At 40.6% G+C, this 18,921-nt stretch overlaps 1 protein-coding gene across 1 annotated transcript; it reads left to right on the top strand.

The window, feature by feature from the left end:
* The first annotated feature begins 50 nt into the window (after positions 1 to 50).
* Positions 51 to 18,564, top strand: LOC109648288 (FYVE, RhoGEF and PH domain-containing protein 6-like). The gene is made up of 21 exons (XM_069528073.1): positions 51 to 534; positions 1,774 to 3,799; positions 6,369 to 6,519; positions 6,773 to 6,840; positions 8,023 to 8,053; positions 10,767 to 10,918; positions 11,911 to 12,067; positions 12,226 to 12,313; positions 13,098 to 13,148; positions 13,243 to 13,301; positions 13,396 to 13,467; positions 13,863 to 13,931; positions 14,419 to 14,502; positions 14,585 to 14,664; positions 14,774 to 14,876; positions 14,998 to 15,144; positions 16,021 to 16,126; positions 16,239 to 16,333; positions 16,616 to 16,744; positions 17,296 to 17,435; positions 17,746 to 18,564. The coding sequence occupies exons 1-21, from the start codon at positions 525 to 527 to the stop codon at positions 17,780 to 17,782; spliced, it is 3,855 nt and encodes a 1,284-aa protein (XP_069384174.1). The 5' UTR covers positions 51 to 524; the 3' UTR covers positions 17,783 to 18,564.
* Positions 18,565 to 18,921: the final 357 nt, after the last annotated feature.

Here is an 18,921-nt window from a genome sequence, read left to right as displayed (position 1 = left end):
CTCCTTTACAGACAGAAAGATCAGGTTACAACATGAAGATTTTTTGGAGTTTTACTTCCTCAACTATTCATCAGATATGGCTTACACACTACCACTCTGACTCTTAGTCATATACAGTGTTGCTAATTTAAGTAATGATGATATACATGGAAATAAATGTGTGTTTGCCACTCAAGAAACGTAATGTGTAACGTGTTAGACTTAGTTAACATTACACTCAACTTGTGTTTACTATGTTCATATTTAAAGGAGTTTAATTAATTATTAAATCCGGCAGTCTGTGCTCACTGAGGACCTCTAGTGGTCGTTTGTTGAAACTACGAGCTCCCTGGTTCATACCGCAGGCAGTCGGAGCTGCTGGTGACTGAGCTGTCTGCAGCGGGACCGCAAGTGTTGCTCTCGGACAAACTCGAGGAAACAATGTCGGTAACTTAGTTTGAGTCGTCGGTTCGTGATGTGACAACCGGAGAAGGTTTGATTCCTCTGTTCTGACAGAAGAAGAAAGTGAAGAGAGAGAAGCGAGGATGAACTCAGGTGAGTGAGAGACAACTCACAACTGACAACTGTTGTTGTGTGATTCGTGTGTGCGTGAGAATCAGGACATTTTAAAAGCAGTGATTTATCAACCATTTGATTTGTTTGTCACACTTTCATACAAACAGACAATACAACAGATGTTCATATATTTATTTCTCATTTATACAAATAAACAACGCGACAGAAATGTTATGTGTGTGTGTGTGTGTGTGTGTGTGTGTGTGTGTGTGTTGTACAGACATTCCTGCCTTTAAAAATGTATTATTATTTAGGGCATTTAACTTGTGTGTCACATATCTGAGTGATTGTGCAAACAACCTCCAAATGAAATGACTTTAAAGCACCAATTCTCAAATGATTATTTCTTATCAGTCATTAACAAGATGGGGGAAGCAATTTATTAAATAGGATCCCAACTGATCCCCCACCGCACACAAACACACACACTCAGGGGAGACCACCCTCCACTTTGAGAACCACTGCATTAGAGTGTTTATGTAGATTTGTGTAGTGTACCACTTAATGCTTTGCTGAGTAGGGAAATAAAAAAACATCAACATGCCTTTCAATCAGCCTGTTATGGTTACAGTATTCCACAGAAGATTTTAGGGCACTAGTTAAGACAGATGTACCAGTTTGCGTGACTGTTCTCCAGTCCCTGTGACCCACTCCTCACTCTTCATCTCCCATCTGCTCCTCCTCCTCCTCTGCCATGTTGACACGGGCCATTAGCTGGATTACTGTGCTGCTGTGTGTAGTGGCAAACAAAAGCCATGTGATATTTGAACCCCCACCCCCCGGAGAGGTGCTGTAGTACTTTACAGTTTTACACTAAGCTGTCATTAGGTCAGGATCAATGCTGCAGAGTGAATCTGACGAGTTAGGAGTGAAGCTCCATTAGAGCAACATCTGTCTGACGACTGAAAATACATCTGACATGCCGTCTGGATTTTGAGAACATGGTTTTCACATTGTGTCAGATTAGAGCCATAATCATTTTCTGGGCGGCTGTGGCAAGATGCTGAACCCTTGACTGCCCTTTGATGGCTGAACCAGCAGTGATTAGTGAAAGAGAAAGTGCTGCACAAAGATACACTGTATGAATGTGTGTGAATGGTTGAATGGGCAAAATATGCTGTTATCAAGAGTAGAAAAGCTGCTCTATAAATAGCTTTAGCTTGACTGTGGTGCTGATAAACTCAAAATTTCAAGTGTGTTTTGTTTTTCTCTCCTCAGGCATGCACAAGCCACCTCTGGCCCCGAAACCAAAGCTGGTGCAGCCCCAGAGGCTGGGGCACTCTCCCTCCACCGCCAGAAGAGACAGGCTATCTCTCCCGTCTCCTGTCATGCCAAGGAGGGTCAAACCAGTACTGGCCCCCAAACCCTGCCTCTCAAAACTCACATTCGCCGCGGTGGAATCCAAACCCCTCGCTTCAAAGAGCTCGCACCAATCATCTGTAACAGAAAACCCTCGCGCCATTGGTCTGCTGAACTCTCAGAATGGAATACAGCAAGAGAACAAAAAGCCGGATTGGGATTATATTATTCCTATTTGCTTGTGTAGCCAGGAAAACTGCCAATGCATCAGGAGCACAGCAGCAAGCAGAGACAAAACGGAGAAAGAGTCGCAGAAGGGTAGAAGTGAAGAAAACAGAAAGATTCCCCAAACATCTAGAGGTGCGGTGGAAAGTGGAGAGAGAACGGACACTGCTAAGAGCCACGTGATTAGCGATAAACCACCACAGTCTGCCTCTACCAATATCCACCCCACTCACCATAAACCTTTACAAGAGATGCTCAATTTGGACAAAAATCCTCACACAGACATTACCCCCAGTCCTGTGGTGACTGTTAGGCCCTCTCTTCCTCACAGTATGCGCAACAATGAGGCAAATGGTAACATAACACCTCTAGGTCCACCTGGGCGAGGACAGAAGGAAGAGGCTCTTAGTTCAGGGCAAATATCTTGCATGCCCCAACCCAAACCAGTCCCCGTGCCACGGAAACCCAGGACAGCTGTTCTGGCTGCTCAGGAAAAGGTGGAGGAACAGAGAGAAGAGACTATGAGCATGCAGGAAGGGAGGGAAATGAACGTCAGAGAGGTGAAGGTGTCATCGGAGGGGAAGGACAGCGCACCCCTGTCTGTCAGTGTACCTGTAAATGAAAACAAGCAGCCGATTGTTCTGACTGTGAGAAAGGTCTGTGCTCCACCAGCCCCTCCACCCAAGAAAAAGCCTTTTCTGTCTGCACCTGAGAGAGCGTCACCTGAGATGCTGCCAAAGGACGTGGACGAGGAGGACCTGGGCTGGGACAGCAGCGTTTATGAGATGGAAGTGTCGGTTGACATGGAGGAAGAAGAGGTGGACAAGGACACAGAAGGAAAGGAAGATCAGGGGAGAGTCTTCGGTGACCTCACACATTGTCCAGCTTCTAGCTGTTCGCTCAATCAGCCAGACATCAGCCAACCTCCTGCCTTCACCGTTGCAACAGAGAATGTTTTAGTTAAGGCGCTCCCGAAGAAGCCGCAGAGACACAGCAGCCCCAAGACGTGTATCCAGAGTATGGGATCCTCTGAGGAGAAAGAAAGTGAAAAATTAGGAGATTATGAGAAAGGGCAGGAGGTGCTTTCCAGACAAGATTGTGTTTTGAGGGAGAGAGCGCTGAGGGAGCTGCCTCTGCCTCCAGATGAGAAAGCAAGAAGAAGCCTCCTACCACCTGGAGTCATTAAGCCCCCACGGTCTAGCCTGGGCAAACAGAGAGCCAAGTCGTTCGCCGGTGCCGACCTCATATGCTCCAACGCACTGAGGAGGAGCTCCTTCCGGAAACTGCTGGACTTGAAGCTCTCGGTGAAGATGCTGCCCAAGCTGAAAGCAAGAGGAGGCCAGAGCCCAGACTGCACTGCCAACGACAACGAGCAAAGTGTTGACAATCACCAAGATGCATGTCAGAACCTCTCAGAGCATCCCAGGTTGGTACGTAAATCATCCTGTCCTCTGTTTGGAGTGGAGCAAAGCGTGGATGGAGATGATGTCCCCCCTGGGATGGATCAAGATGTTTACTACGAGAACATCCGTCACTATGAGGAGATTCCAGACTACGAGAACATCTACGTGGGGAAGGCAGGGTCGTCTCCTGGAGCCTCCTTCTCACAGCCTGCGGCCTGGAACAGCGACATGTATAATGATGAGGGGATTTATGAGGAGCAGGAGCCGTATATGTCCTTTGAGAAAAACACTGGAAACCAACCGACAGACTATGAGAGGTAGATAACATTGGCTTTAATTTCTGTCTCTATATAACCTCGTATGAGTTTCCATTACTTCAGAATCAGAATCAGAATCAGAATTCTTTTATTTGCCAGGTATGTTTGCACATACAGGAAATTGCCTTGGTGTCATTGGTGCACTACTTATGTACATAAAACAACAATATAAAAAACAACAATATATAAGAAATTTAATAAAATAAAATAGAATAAAATAAAATAAAATAAAATAAAATAAAATAAAGAATATACATATATACAGTAACAGATTAACAGGGTTATGGGCACGTGCTGTGCGAAGGTGCAGAGATTGGTGATAGTGCCAGTAGTGTATAAGTAATAAATTATAAATTATGTGCAGGGGGTGGGGTGTGGCTGCTGTTGTTTTCTGAAGAATCCTGAGGCTTCTCAAAGCTGCAGACTTTATGTGTAAACGATTTAATGACTTAATGAGTGTGACAGTGGGTCACTTGTAAAAATAAAAAAAGGAAGACTCACTGAAACGCATGTCTCACAAGCAGATCACCCAGCTCGTACATTAATGCCAGGTATGAACAGGGCCATTGTCTTTCTTTTTGTTGTTGTTGCAGATTCCTGTCTGGGGAGTTTGACAAGTACAGTGAAGAGCGTGCTTACAAAGCCTCTCAGGTGTTAGTGGGTTGACGTAAAAATTCAGATGGCTCATCTAAACAATGCTTTTTGAAATATACACTTCATGCAACAGGTTGCGTTCGAAGTGTTTAATTCTTTAAAGGGTTATTTCATCCACTTCCCCTCCAGGTGTTGAGATGTAGGTGTTGATTTCGGTGTCACCCAAACACAATAGAGGAGATAGTTTTTTTTATTTGTGCTGCTTAAAACATTATTGTTAAAAAGCAGAAACCAGGTTTCTGTGACTGCGTAATCACAACCTAGTTTTGAGGATGATGTTTACACAAGTTGCAAAAGGCTGCAAAAACTCTAAGATTATGTGAATAAGTAAGTCAGCAAATACATTTTATCTATAAAGCACCTTTCAGAACCAAAGTTACAAGGTGCTGTACAATACAAACATGAAGAAGCACACACAGAGGACAAACAAAAACAATGGAACCATAAGGACTAGACCAAGTTAAATATTTATCAAATAGGGGAGTTTTTCACAACCTCTTAAAACTGTTGATGGCTCTGCATTTTTTTATAACTCAGGGAAGACGGTTCCAGAGGGTGGGAGCAATGACAGGAAATATCTGGTGACCTTTAGCTTTTAATGTGAATTTTGGGATGGCCAGAAGGCCTTGGTCAGCAGACCACAAAGATTTCACCGTGTGCAGGGGACACAATGATTCCGAAATAAATGAGGGGCCAGCCCAATTAAGATGCATACACATTTACATTTTGTGGAATAGTCCACGTCTTATTTATTTTTTATTCCAAGTATGACCTTATTCAGGTAATGGTAATCAGACAATGCTGTTCACATGACAGTGTCTTCTACAGACTTAAACTAAATCAGGTTAACATCGGAACATTACCGTGCACGTTTCTGGAACAAGACACTGGTACTTAATTATCCTAATGCCATTTTGAATGCTCAGATACTGTAATCATGACAAATTGCTCAGTTATACTTTTATTACATTTAAACTCCTGGGAGTGATGTTTGTTATGTTCCTCATCTTGTAAAGAATGTATGTTATGCTGTGAATGACCAGTGAACAGAAGTCAGTCGGGAAAATAGGATTACCGTTTGTGTAACTGTTCACTCTGCCTCCTGTGGCTTAGCGTGTCGCCCCTCTTTAGTTCAACAATCACATGTTGAAAACACGTTGAGCTGCTCACAAACACAGACCAGTCATATTTAAATGCAACAGCTAATGTAGACACATTATATGAAAGAGCCACTGACTCTGGCTTATTGCCTTTGCAGTTTTTTTTTGTGGTCTTTTTCATTTTCTGCAGTCAGTGCAGGGAGGTGCTGTTGTTTCACATGTGGCTCTCCCTCAGGGGATTCTGGTATTTTAGATATGAGGTTTGTCTTTGGTGCAGTTTCCTCTTCGCTCTTCACATCATCATTTTTTAGCTGCAAGGTTAAACGAGCAGAGTGTGTGACGACTGAGACTAGTGGTCAGTGTCTTGTTTGGACTTCAGGTGCACTTGGCAGCGTTTTTGCTCTGTGAGTGGAGGCATGCAGCCAGACCAGGCCTCGTGTCAAGTGACAGTGTTGATGATAATTATTGAATGTTTTTTCCGGCTGCATCATGTGCTGCCTTTCCTGTGTACTTTTATTTTTATGACTCCCTCTTGATCAGAGCAGGAAATGTTGGACTACAAAAACACTCCTGCAGATGAAATGTGCTGAGGTGCTTTTTATTTCATCCTCATCTCTTTCACCCACTTCTTTCAACAACAACATCCTTTCATGTGGCCTTGTTTTATCTTCTAATCATGTGTCATTAGAATGACTTAAGTTTGAGTCACGTTGGGCTGCATTCAGTATTCAGTATGCACAACACCTGCACAGTTCATGCTTTGGCATCTGTTTCCTTTTCTTCGTTGACTCAAACATTGTGCCCCCTTTAAACAGAAGCTCTACCAGTGAGGAAGTGGCACCCCTGGGCGACGGCCCGTCAGATGATGATTTTATGGCGAACACGTTGTCGTCAGATGAGGAGGATGAGAACGACAGCAGCTCCATCTCGAGTAAAGGAGACACTGAGCAGTCAGAGGAGAGTACGGTGAGGAGATGCTGTTCATGATTTATTTTATATGTTCATGACTTGAGTCCCCCGAATCCTCCTGGAATCATCTCACAGGATTTATTCTTTACAAAGTCTTTTGAATTATATTGTGTTTTACTGACAGGTGTTTTCTACTATTTTGTACACCCACTGCTCATCTAAATGGCCACGGACTTAATCAGGATGCACATTTCTGATGTCATTATTTTCTAATGCATCACAATCAATATCTGTGTTTTGCTTTTTTTAGATGCAGAGTGGACAGAAGAAGAGCAAGATTCACCACATCGCTACTGAAATCATGAGCTCTGAGAGTGTGTAAGAGTCTTCATTTTTTTCTTAAAGCATAAGGTCACAAAAAATACTAGAACAGATACATTTTTCCTCTCTTGCTATGATGCAGCCATGCATTTTGGTTTCATTTGCCCAGGTTTTGAAATATCTGTCTCTGAGATTTGTGCCTTCACCCCCATTTAAAGTGAAAAGACATCTCAAATATACTGAGGATTTGAAAGACGATTTGGCATTTAACTAGAATGGAGTGCATACCTGTGCCAAGGCCCAACAGTTCCCTTTTGAAACCACATTTAAATTCAATGGATCTAGATTTTTCGGGGGAGCTACACCAAATTGCAAAATTACACTGAAGAACCGAAAAGAGGTTTATTTATATGCAAGGTCACACACTCAGGCAGAAAAGGGTCCCACCATGTTTTGTGCTCAAGAATAAAGTCACATGGATCCTTTTTAAACCAGAATGTCACTCAGTTGAGCACATACCCCTGCCACGGCCCAATAGTCCCCTAATGAAACCACATGTAAATTCACCCAGGCTTTTATTCGGATTTAGCACCTATATTGCAAACACTAATACATATCAGCCCCCAAACATCAGTCACATTATTGTTAACATCAAGATCCATTAATTATTTAATTCTTATTATTAAAATTAATGACAATGCAATGTCAAAGAGTGAAAACAAATCCTTGATCTTCCCCCACCAAAATTGGATCATGCCGCACCCCTTCCCAAAATTTCATGAAATCGGTTGACTAGTTTAATCCTGTTATAAGTTTGCTAAAAAAAGTAAGAAACAAACTAACAAACTCAGAGGAAAACATAACCTCCTTTGTGGAGGTTAAAAAATCCAACAGCAGTTTTCTAAATCTACGTTATTGTTTAAACTGTCTGGATAATCCAAAAATGTCATTAACAGTTTAACAAGACTATTTTTCTGGTATGAAAACTCACAGGAAGTTCTTTTCATTATGTAACATACTTGTTAACATTTTAAGCTGCAAGCTCCAAAGTGAAAATTCCATTCAGCTACATTGTATTGGGTGGAGACAGAAATCTTAAAACCTTGGGAATTGTCAGTATGACTATATAAAAGAGGTAAGGGAGAGGATACAATGTCCTTGTACTAGAGGAAATGACTCTTTGTTGCTTTACTTATCCATCATAACAAATGAATCTTTTCCCATTTGTTGTTGTTCTAGGTTTGTCGATGTCCTGAAACTGCTTCATGTCGTAAGAACTCTCCCCACACACATCACCCCTCACATGAAAACATGGCCCCATGTTTGTTGTGATAAGAGCAGATAGGCTGGTGTTTTTCTGTATATATTGTGCTTCGTGCTCGTCTACTGAGAGAGCCCACATTCTCCATATGTGTTTGATTTGCAGACCACTGGGTCACACCCCATTCAGCAGAAAAGACGCAACTCCTTCAGTCTCGTCCCCACAGATCACATTGCTCATGGGTTTCCCCCGAATTTCAACAGTAGTGTGATCTCACTGTAACATTACACTCATCTGGACTTAAACTGTTATATTGTCTCCTTGTGGTTTATGGAGACATTTGATATTTAGTGGATCACAGACTCAACATCAAATGACGATCTGGTTTCTTTGCTAACTTCCCTCAAAATGTTACGGTCACATGATCAAATATAGAGTGACTAGTATAACAGTAAGTAGTATTAGTTTCTGCTGACAGACGAGTATTAATCATAGTCTCTCTCAGTATAAGCATGTAAACTTTCTTTCGGACGATTACAAAACAAAAGCTAAAGCAGTGTATAAATGGGACTTAAAGCGACTCTATGCAAAAACATTTACCTTAAAATTGCAGTTTCAGAATTAGTTTAATGGTTCACTGACTTGTGACAGTGAAATATTCAGCATTCAACTTTTAATATATTCATAGTTCTAAATACATTTTGATGTATTTGTCACCACGGCTGCTCCTCTGTTTCAGGAAGCCGGGGATCATGGGTAACTTTTAAGCACAACAGAATTACGTACCACATGTGGCTGCAGAGATCGCTGTAACTTAAAGTTACAAAGTTTTGCTTTAATAAGTAGTTTAACACAATTCCCAACACGTCCACAGTGGTGGGTCATTTGGTTACGAAGGACAGTGGCTCTGTTAGACTGTACTTTGGAACACTGGTGTTTAGAGCTAAATGCTAACATCACAACATGCTCATGATAACAATGCTAACTTGGCTGCGATAGACAGGCGTAATGACCATGTTAAGGTTTTTCTGTTAGCTTATGCAAATAAGCAGTAAAGACATCGTAGGCTACAGCTGCGGCTTAAATAGTTTAAATTAGTTTTTACTAAATATTTTGTCATTTTATAGAGAAATGAAAATTTTGTCCTGATGATGGTATCAGATACCAAAGTTATTAAAGTTCATCCTTTGGAGAAAAAGAATGTACTGAATGTACTGAATGTATTATAATTATCAGCAATTATCCATCTCGTGGTTGACAAGACATTCCAATCAAAACCACAAAATACCAACATCATGGTGGCGCAAGAGTCAAGAGATCACCAATGTGATAGTTGTAATCTTTTAGCTTGGACCAAAGTGGTAGGCCTGACATTTCCCTATGCCACCATGACAGTTCATTAAAACAATGATTTTATCTCTTCAGTACTTGAATCATGACTGAACACAACCACAACAGTTGGTTTTGTTATCACGAGAGACAGATGACATAATAACAATGACTGGACTTCTAGCATCATGAATATTAAACACAGGTGACAAAGAACAGTTGTGCTATGTAAACATCAACAGGGCTGTGATGACACACACAGAAGACCGCTAAGTCATTTAACTCATGCATCTGTGTTTGCGATGGTGTTTTATCTTAAAGTTAAAGGCTAACACTAAAATGAAAAGTCATGTGAGCAGATATTTGAAGAGACGAAGGCCGTGAAAAAAGATCGTAGTAGAGCTGAGTCACAGATGATGGTCAGACAGGAAGTTCTTGAGTCTCTGTCTGTGGACTAAAGGTGAATGGAGTCCGGTAATGAGGATCAGTCATAGCAAGAATGTGGAGGAGTCTTAGTCTTTGTTCATTCAAGTCTGCCAGGCAGCCAGCTTTCAACAAACCGATGGCCATGTTAGTGCTATGCTCTTTGTACAGATGCCTGTTGTCTCTAAAATGCTGACTTTTCAACAATAGAAAAAGAGTAACAGCTGGGAATTCTAGCTCAATGAAAATGTGATGTTGGTCTGTCTGATGAGCTTTTAAACCTTTCGTTAACCACAGAGCTCAAAGAACATCGAAGAGTATGTACTAGTCTCCAAGAGAATTTGTTACAAATCAGCTCAAGTCAATAAATGACAGTGGCCACTTCACTCTGGGCAGTAACAAAACATAACTCACAAATATTCAATAACAACTTCTCACTTGAATCATCCATGTTTTTTGTCTAATATCCACGTGACCCACCTCTGTCACTGTCAGCTGTTGTAGACGGAAGAGATTGCACATGTTAACCACAGGAGCTCTCTGCTGGGTGCCCAGTGTGTAAGCACTTTTATTTGCCATGTGTCCACATAAACCACCAAAAATCTCCACATCATCAGAAAAAGGAGCAGACACGGTGCCTCCAGGCTTCTCTGTGCTCTCTCTTTAGTCCTGATTCACTAGAAACTGATAATGTGAAAATGGTTTATCAGTATATCTCTTTCTTTGACTTTTCTACTTCCTGGAGCTTATCTAATTTATAAGGTTCTGCTTGGAACCTTTAACAGGAGACAACTTTTGAATCATTGTTTCTTAGTAAATTTCTTAGACTTTATTAGTGGAACTTAGCCTTGGCTTAATTTTCAAAAAAATATAAAGATGCAGTTCAATAAGAAACAAGTTGAGAAATGTTTGCATTTCCCCACTGTGCCTTTAGTTGACTTCCTGTATTTGCCCCTTCTTACATAAATAGGACTTCCGAGATGTGGTGTCTAAATCATCTCGTCAGAATGGGAAGCCCGTGATTGAAGAGCGACTTCTCAACCAGATCCTGTATTACCTCCCACAGCTCTACGAACTCAACCAGGACCTGCTGAGAGAGCTGAAGCAGAGATTGGCCAATTGGTACAATAACAGAATCACAAAAAAGTGCTTTTACATTTGTTTTTATCAATCACTGATAACTCAGATACAGTTACACCACATGGCCAAAGGTACGTGAACATCTCTGTCTCCATACATTTGTTATGGGACTTTTGTTTCAAGGTTTGAAGTTGGAACTTAATACCTTAAAATTGAATTTAAACTCTGAAGAATTGTATTAAATTATATTAACATCTGTAACATCCATCAATCTATTCGTTATTTATACCACTTATCTTGTAGGGGTTGCAGGAGGGCTGTAGACAATCCCGGCTAACATTGTGTGTGACAAGAACTCTGTAGAATTTCTGGAGAATTGAGTACAGACTTTCTCCAGAAGTTGAACAACACAGCAGGAGATTGTCTGCTCAGACACGGAGACGAACAACAAATCACATTCACACCTACGTTCAATTTCGACTTTCCAAACAATCTAACCCCAATCTGCATGTGTGAACTCTTAAAAGAAGCTGGAGTACTCTGAGAAAACCCACACAGCCTCGAAAAGAACTACAAAAGACCCCATAACATTTATAGAACATTCAAAAACTCGCTCATTCACTTCATCAGGCCTGTGTGAATGTGATTTAATTAGCCTTGATTGACAGTGAACAAACATACCAACTGTGTCATCGGGCTCTCCTTAAATGCTGCCATTACTTTAATTACCACTTTCAGACTTGAAAGCAGCATTCGTGTCATCTCTCAAATCAAAGTTCCAACTGGGAAACTGACATAATAACCGACATGGCACTTACAAATATGGAGGTGCCTTGAAACAAAACAATATGGATGCTTAACATCAGCCGAAGAGCGTGGTTTGGTGTTTTTAGACATACATTTAACTCTCACACAAGCATCTCTTTAATCAGGCAAATAATGAGAAGGCAAGTTGTTTTCATTGAAATTGTTACACATGCATACAGAGGGGTCACAGGTCTAGTTTATTTCATGCCACTTCATTCTGTGCACAGGGATGAGAGTGCACAGCTAGCGGACATTTTCCTGAAGAAAGGCCCCTATCTGAAGATGTACTCCACATACATCCGCGAGTTTGACAAGAATGTGGCTTTACTGGAAGAGCAGACCAAGAGGAACCCAGCATTTGGAGTTGTAGTTCGGGAATTTGAGGTAAGGAGGCCTGTTAGACCTGTTCTTTCTTTCTGGGGAGGCGTGTTTTAGGTTGATTCTGCGTCATTGTTTATGTATGTATGTGTGTGTGTGTGGGTGGGTGGGTGTGTGTATGTGTTGCTAAAAATGTTTATGAAGTGTGTCATTATCTGTCCAAGGCCACTCCACGCTGTGCCGGCTTGGCCCTGAAGCATTACCTACTGAAGCCTATTCAGAGGATTCCTCAGTATCAGCTGCTGCTCACAGGTAACATCTTATGAAGTCAGGGGCGGTGCTAGGATTTGTCCACATCATGGGCCACAATTTACACAAAGCGGCCAATTATATGTCCAACATCCATGTTTTATTTCTGGTTCATAAAGGTGCACATTCCTTGTTTACTGTAGCTTTGATTCAAAGCTGATATTCATCACTGAATATGTTTACAAAATGTTTCCTTGTTCAGGAACACTGTGTAAATTCTAAAATAACTTTTTCTAAACTCTTAAAAAAGACGACTGACAGGACAGGCACACTGCAAGGGCCAATCAGATTTCAGCTGGGGCCAGTGCACCCCTACATCCGCCCCTGAATGAAGTTTCACAGCACTAAATTAATCTGTTAATTTCTCCTAAACATGTTCCTACAGCCTGTGATGTCTCATTGCAGGCGTCATACTGCCCCCTGGTGCACATAAAACCAAATACAGTCTACAGTTCTGTCTTTCGTCGTCTGTTGACATATAAGAGGTTTTTGAAGTGCGGTCCAAATCTTAGTCACATAACATGAGCTTTAACATGAGGAGGCTTAGAGTGTCATGAGTCTAATGCACCAGGGTTGATCGCTCAGTGCCAGAATGTGAAGAATGTAACTCACGTCACTCTTGTATAATTGCATTACCTTAGCACCTGCAGACCTTTTCATCCAGGATTTTAATTTCAAACTACATTCCAGGAATTTTCTACACAACACTGAGCACTTGTGACCCAATGTACGAAGCAGTTTCCTCTCGTTTGTTTGCAGTGTTGAACCTTTGTGAATTCCGTTTCAGACTATTTGAAGAACCTGTCGGAGGACTCAGGTGATTACAAGGACACACAAGGTAAATCAGGCACCTTACTGTGCACTTGTTCACGTCATGACATCAGTGGATTTGAAACTTTATACATCATGTATGTGATTTTCTTTCTACTCAGCCGCCCTTGCTCTAGTGAAGGAGGTGGCCAATCATGCCAACGACATCATGAAACAAGGGGTGAGAGCTGATTCAAATCAACACGTTCTGTTAACACGATGAAATGCTCCATGCATGTTTCTGATCTCCACTTTAAAAAAAAAAAAAATCTCAGGATAATTTCCAGAAGCTGATCCAGGTGCAGTGCAGTTTGAACGGCCATCATGAGATTGTCCAGCCTGGGCGGGTAAGACCTGATAGATGGAAATCAAAGGTTTTTGTTAACAGCACATCAACACTAGCATCGGCCCTCATCACCATAAGCTTTATTTTTCATCCTGACATAGGGTTTTTGGGGTATTTTTTGGTTTTGTCTGTTGTGTGTTCGCTCACAGTGAATTCTTATACATTTAATGATTGTCATCACTATAATATCAATATGATACACATAACTACATTCATAATAATAATTATACTATTATTATTATATGTAACTTTTATTAACCAAATGTTTTTTTACCTTTAAGGACATACAAAATATTTTATTTTAAGAATGACATTCAAACAGAAACATAAAATAAACATATGTCTTGTTGAATAAAACATGACTTGATAAGCTCTTGTGACATGTTTTGGTTCTAGATCTTCCTAAAGGAGGGCGTCCTGATGAAACTGGCCAGGAAGGTCATGCAGCCCAGAAAGTTCTTCCTGGTACAGTTCACATCTGTCTCTTACTTCTCTTTGCTTTCGGAACATGATCATGGTAACACTGTAAAGACTGTGTCATGGGCCCAGTCCACACTCTGTCGTTTTCCCTTTCTCTGCAAATTCTTCTGCAAAAAATCATTATGATCAGATGTCCCAGGAGATGCTCATACTAAATACATTTTTAGTTAAGCGTTCCTTTCCAAGCAGTTATTTAGTTCATTCATCCATGTCTCACAATGTTTTTATGCTGCTGTAAAGACTAAGAGAAGTTATAGATCAGAGAGTCTTGACTGTCTTGAGTTTAAATCTCTACTGTATGCAGTAGGTGATTTGGTGGTTGGAGGTGCAATCCACCTCAAACCAAAGTTATATGTACTGTACAGCACAGAGCCTAACTACTGGTTATCTCAACCACACCAAAACTTTGGAATTTGAAATCATTTCCCACTGTCTTATCCTAATCTTTTCTTAAATGTGATTTCTCCTTTAGTTTAACGATGTGTTGCTGTACACCACCCCTGTTCAGTCGGGTCAGTACAAGCTGAACAACATGCTGTGTCTGGCTGGGATGAGGGTGAGAACTCTTGTCACATCAGTATAATCACAAGATATAAGATATATGCTGCCACCACTGCTCACAGTGAAATTAATTACAGGTTAGCAAACCAAGCCAAGAGGCCTATCAGAACGAGCTGAACATTGAGAGTGTGGAGCGCTCCTTCATTCTCTCTGCAAGGTAATGATCCAAATCAAAAGATAATAACGCATGTGTTTCTCCTTGTTGAGCATAAGTGTGTTAATGCTGTGCAGGGTGTGCAGTCATTCTTTATTTCCTCTTCCTGTAGCTCGGCAACGGAGAGAGACGAATGGCTCGAGGCCATTTCCACAGCGATCTGTGACTACACCAGAAAGAAAATCACTTTTATATCTGGCAAACCTCTAGAGGAGGTAAGACAACCTCAGAAAATACACCCTTAACATAAAGAGTAATGATAAGGTGATCAAATCTAAAAATGTGGGGTATGTATGAGCAGTAAGTGAGTAAACTGTTTCTTTTACTTAAATGCAGGTAGAACTGACGGACAGCAGTGATGGTGCTCCTTTGGGTTCCAAAGCCCCGATATGGATCCCTGACCCACGGACCACCATGTGTATGATCTGCACCTGTGAGTTCTCCCTGACATGGCGGAGACACCACTGCAGAGCATGTGGAAAGGTGAGGTGACAGAAAGTGGCCCTGTAAATCTCCTGAAATAACACTTGACATCTTGTATGTTTCAACTGTGTAAAAACTAAACTAAACCCGGCAATCTCACAGTGGGACTCCAGGAAGTAACTGGTCTTCCCCAAAAAATAGTCTGAGCCCCCATAAGGGCTTAATCACACATGCGCAAATGTTTCAGTGGCGGACCTTCACCATCCGTTCACTTCCAATCTGTGTGAGGGAGGATGAATAAAACATTCTCTTCCTGTGGCGAGGCAAATCGATCTGGTGAACTCATAACAGATATTTACTTCACTCTGGCATATGTGAGACCTTTCCCTATAAGGCCAAATTGTTGCGTTTACACTAACCTGCTGTTGGTGATAATATCTGTACAAACACATATTGATATCAACCATCTCATTTATTTTTTGGCAAGACCGCAAATTAGCAAAAATGTCTAATTATTACCTGCGCAGAGGAGGCAATGTTTGTATGTTTCTTAGTTAGCAAGATTACACAACAAATTATAGGACAGATTGCAATGAAACTTGTTGGAAGGATGTTGTATGGGTGAGGGAGGAAGTCATTACATTTTGGTGTGGATCCAGAGCAGGGGGTGGATCCAGGAATCTTTCTTTAATATTGTGAAATAGGGCGTTTTTCTACTATTTTATTGATTTCCTCAGAGAATAATTCATGATGAAAATAATCAGACATGTTTAGGAGACTTATATTTATGGGTATGGCAAATGGCAAATAAAAATGTGGATCTAGTGAATTTAAATTTAAAGTTACGTAAGGGAACTGTTGATCACGAAACCCATTTTAATTACTGTTGTAAAGCAAGAGAAAGATTTGTATGTTTGGACTTTTTCATCCAATCAGGTGGTGTGCCAGTCCTGTTCCTCCAACAAACACTGCCTTGAATACCTAAAGAATCAGTTAGCACGGGTGTGTGACCAGTGCTTCGTTGTTCTTCAGCAGCAGAAGAGTAAGAGGAGCAGTTTTCATGCTTTATTCACAATAACACTGTCATCCCTCTGGTTTTATGTTGTCTCACGCTGAAACATCACTGTGTATGTGTTTTATTGTCTGCTCATTAGGTGAAGGCTCCGTATCAGCAGCTGTGTCCCCTGGAGGCAGAACCTCCTTTGCTTTTTCCAGAAAGCAGAAAAAGAAACCTGCTGCGCTTAAAGAGGTGGCTGACATAGTAATAATCATCAGATGAATTTTATGCCTCAGCATTATGTTTTTGAGGTGTCCGTCTGTCTGTCCGTCCCCTTCTTTTGAAGGCAAAAAGAATGGGGATGCCTCGAGTGGATCCTTTTAAATTTGCCACAGATGTTCACTTACACACTCACAGATTAACTGATTAGATTCCAGTGCTCAAAGGTCACAGTGACCTCATATGAGTCTGGAAAAAGAAATGTATGTAGACTTAAACTGCTTTGGGTGGTAATTCTAGTTTTCCTTGTTTCAGGTGTCAGCAAACACAGACAACTCCTCCATGAGCGGCTATCTCCAGAGGTCAAAGGGCAATAAGAAGCAGGGGAAGAGGCTGTGGTTTGTCATTAAGGACAAAGTCTTGTACACGTACGCTGCAAGTGAGGTAAAGTATCCCACTCGTCTCAGTGACAGTTTGTCTTCATGTTATAATTGGACTAGTACAGTTGTCACTAACCCGTCGATTGCAATCAACTGGTCGATCTCGACAGTCTTCACTGTTGATTCTCTGGCAGTGTGTCCAGTCCTGGGAGCGGAGCTGCTGGTGTATCTACTGCATTTCCTTGAATACAAGTCGTATTACGTAGCGGAAGATGCGGGGCTTCATACTGTAAAGTACTGGTATTTGCTTGAGTACACAGGACTACTTTTATACGAGCAAAAACAATGTGCTGCAGTAGCAGCTCTGCAGAACAGTTCTATGACTGCCTTTCTTTGTGTATATTTATGTTCCTACATTGAGCCTTTAATAGAAATTGCAGACATAATGAATATGACCCTCCTAAGTGGGTTTTTTGGAAGATCTCAGGCTGGTAGATCTCAGCCTACATTTGGAATTAAAAAGCGACCATAGGCTTGAAAAGGTTGGTGACCACTGGACTAGTAGGAGTTGATTTCATGTCCCTCTAACGTGTGTGTCATTGTGTCTTCATGCAGGATGTCGCAGCCTTAGAGAGTCAGCCCCTGTTAGGATTCATGCTGAAAGAAGATTCATCTCAGAAGTTACAGTTTAAGCTCTACCACAAAAACACGCTGTACCACAGTTTTAAAGCTGATGACGCACAAACAGCTCAGAGGTACAGTATCACGAGAGATGCTACTTATTCATCAATCTATTTTTACACCACTCATATCTTTTCTACTTTATGCCTTTTGACTTCGTACTGTGTTGTGTACCTACATGTCACTTGAGTACTTGATATGTTGTGTACTTATAAGTTGTGCTACTTACATGCTGAGTGTGTTACTTTTATGTTGTGTGTTACTTGCATGTTGAGTGTCTAACTCATGTATTGAGTTGACAATACAGAATTGGCTATAGCGTTGACTTTTATAATTATATGATGAAAGCAATTATAATATATATATTCTATTTTCTTTTTATAGATGGATCGACTCATTCAAAGAAGCCACTGTACTTTAACACCTTTAGGTATTCAATGAACATTCAAACCTGAAAATGTTTTACCTCAGTTCTACAAAAAGCCACTTGAGGCACAATAATAGTTTCATTGAAATGAAGTAAACACATATTATTTAAAAACTTTTTTAAAATCAGATTTCTTGTAGTTGCTGTTTCCATTGTTATCAGCACTCTTGTGATGGTGAAAATTAAGCACATTATTTTTTTTATGTTATTGTGAATGTTTTCCACCAGATATTATTTTAGCAGTGTTAGAATTTTAGATTTAGATTTTGTCACATTTTTATTTAATTGCATAATTGCCTGCTTGGATCTACATGGCAGCGACTTGTCAATTAATGCCCAAGGTTAGTAGATTTGTCATAAATAGTGTCATTTATTTTGTATCCACATTTGCCTAATAATAGTCATAGGTCAAAACAAATCTTGCAAATGTTTTTGCTATTAAGGGATAATTACTTTATTTCACACTTAGAAATGTAGCTGAACAGCACTCAAGACACCACTCTTAATACTTGTTTCAAAGTTCTCACTTTCACAAGTCTTACTGGTTTATCTGGGGAATAAATATTCAGTTTGGAAATTCAGTAACTGTACTTTGACATTAATATACTGCAAAGTGTTTTGCACTAAAGTCACTTAAATTGTTGTACATAGATTATATCCCTGAACATTTACAATCTGTAAATATAGATAATTGTAAATTAAATGTTATTAAAGTTCCATGAATTTTGTTTTTATAGTTAAAATTCTGTAACTAATAAATGTGTTGTTTTACTGTGTGTTTTGCCTCCATGTTGAAATAGCGGAAAAAGTCTTGATTTAAATTGTATTACTACTTGTCTGGCTGTAGCCGAATTGCTTTTTGTTTTGATCATATTTTTACTTTACTATTTAAGTACTGAAATACTTTGAGGTTACAACCATATCAGTGTGAATACTGGTTACTCTTGCAGAAAGACGATCCGTTTTTAAGTGTGTGGAGCCTTGAAAAGCAGCCGAAGAGCATCAGGTTGACTGGGCATTCTTAACTGAACATTAGCATAAACATTAATGTACCCAGAAGATGCCAGATTGTGCTTTTGTGCCAAAGGCCAACAGCTGACCTGTAAAGCATTGGTGAATAATTTATGAATAAA

This window comes from Paralichthys olivaceus, chromosome 7, assembly GCF_024713975.1.
Source record: "Paralichthys olivaceus isolate ysfri-2021 chromosome 7, ASM2471397v2, whole genome shotgun sequence".
Classification (NCBI taxonomy): Eukaryota; Metazoa; Chordata; class Actinopteri; order Pleuronectiformes; family Paralichthyidae; genus Paralichthys; species Paralichthys olivaceus.
This window is presented reverse-complemented; position numbering and strand designations above follow the sequence as displayed.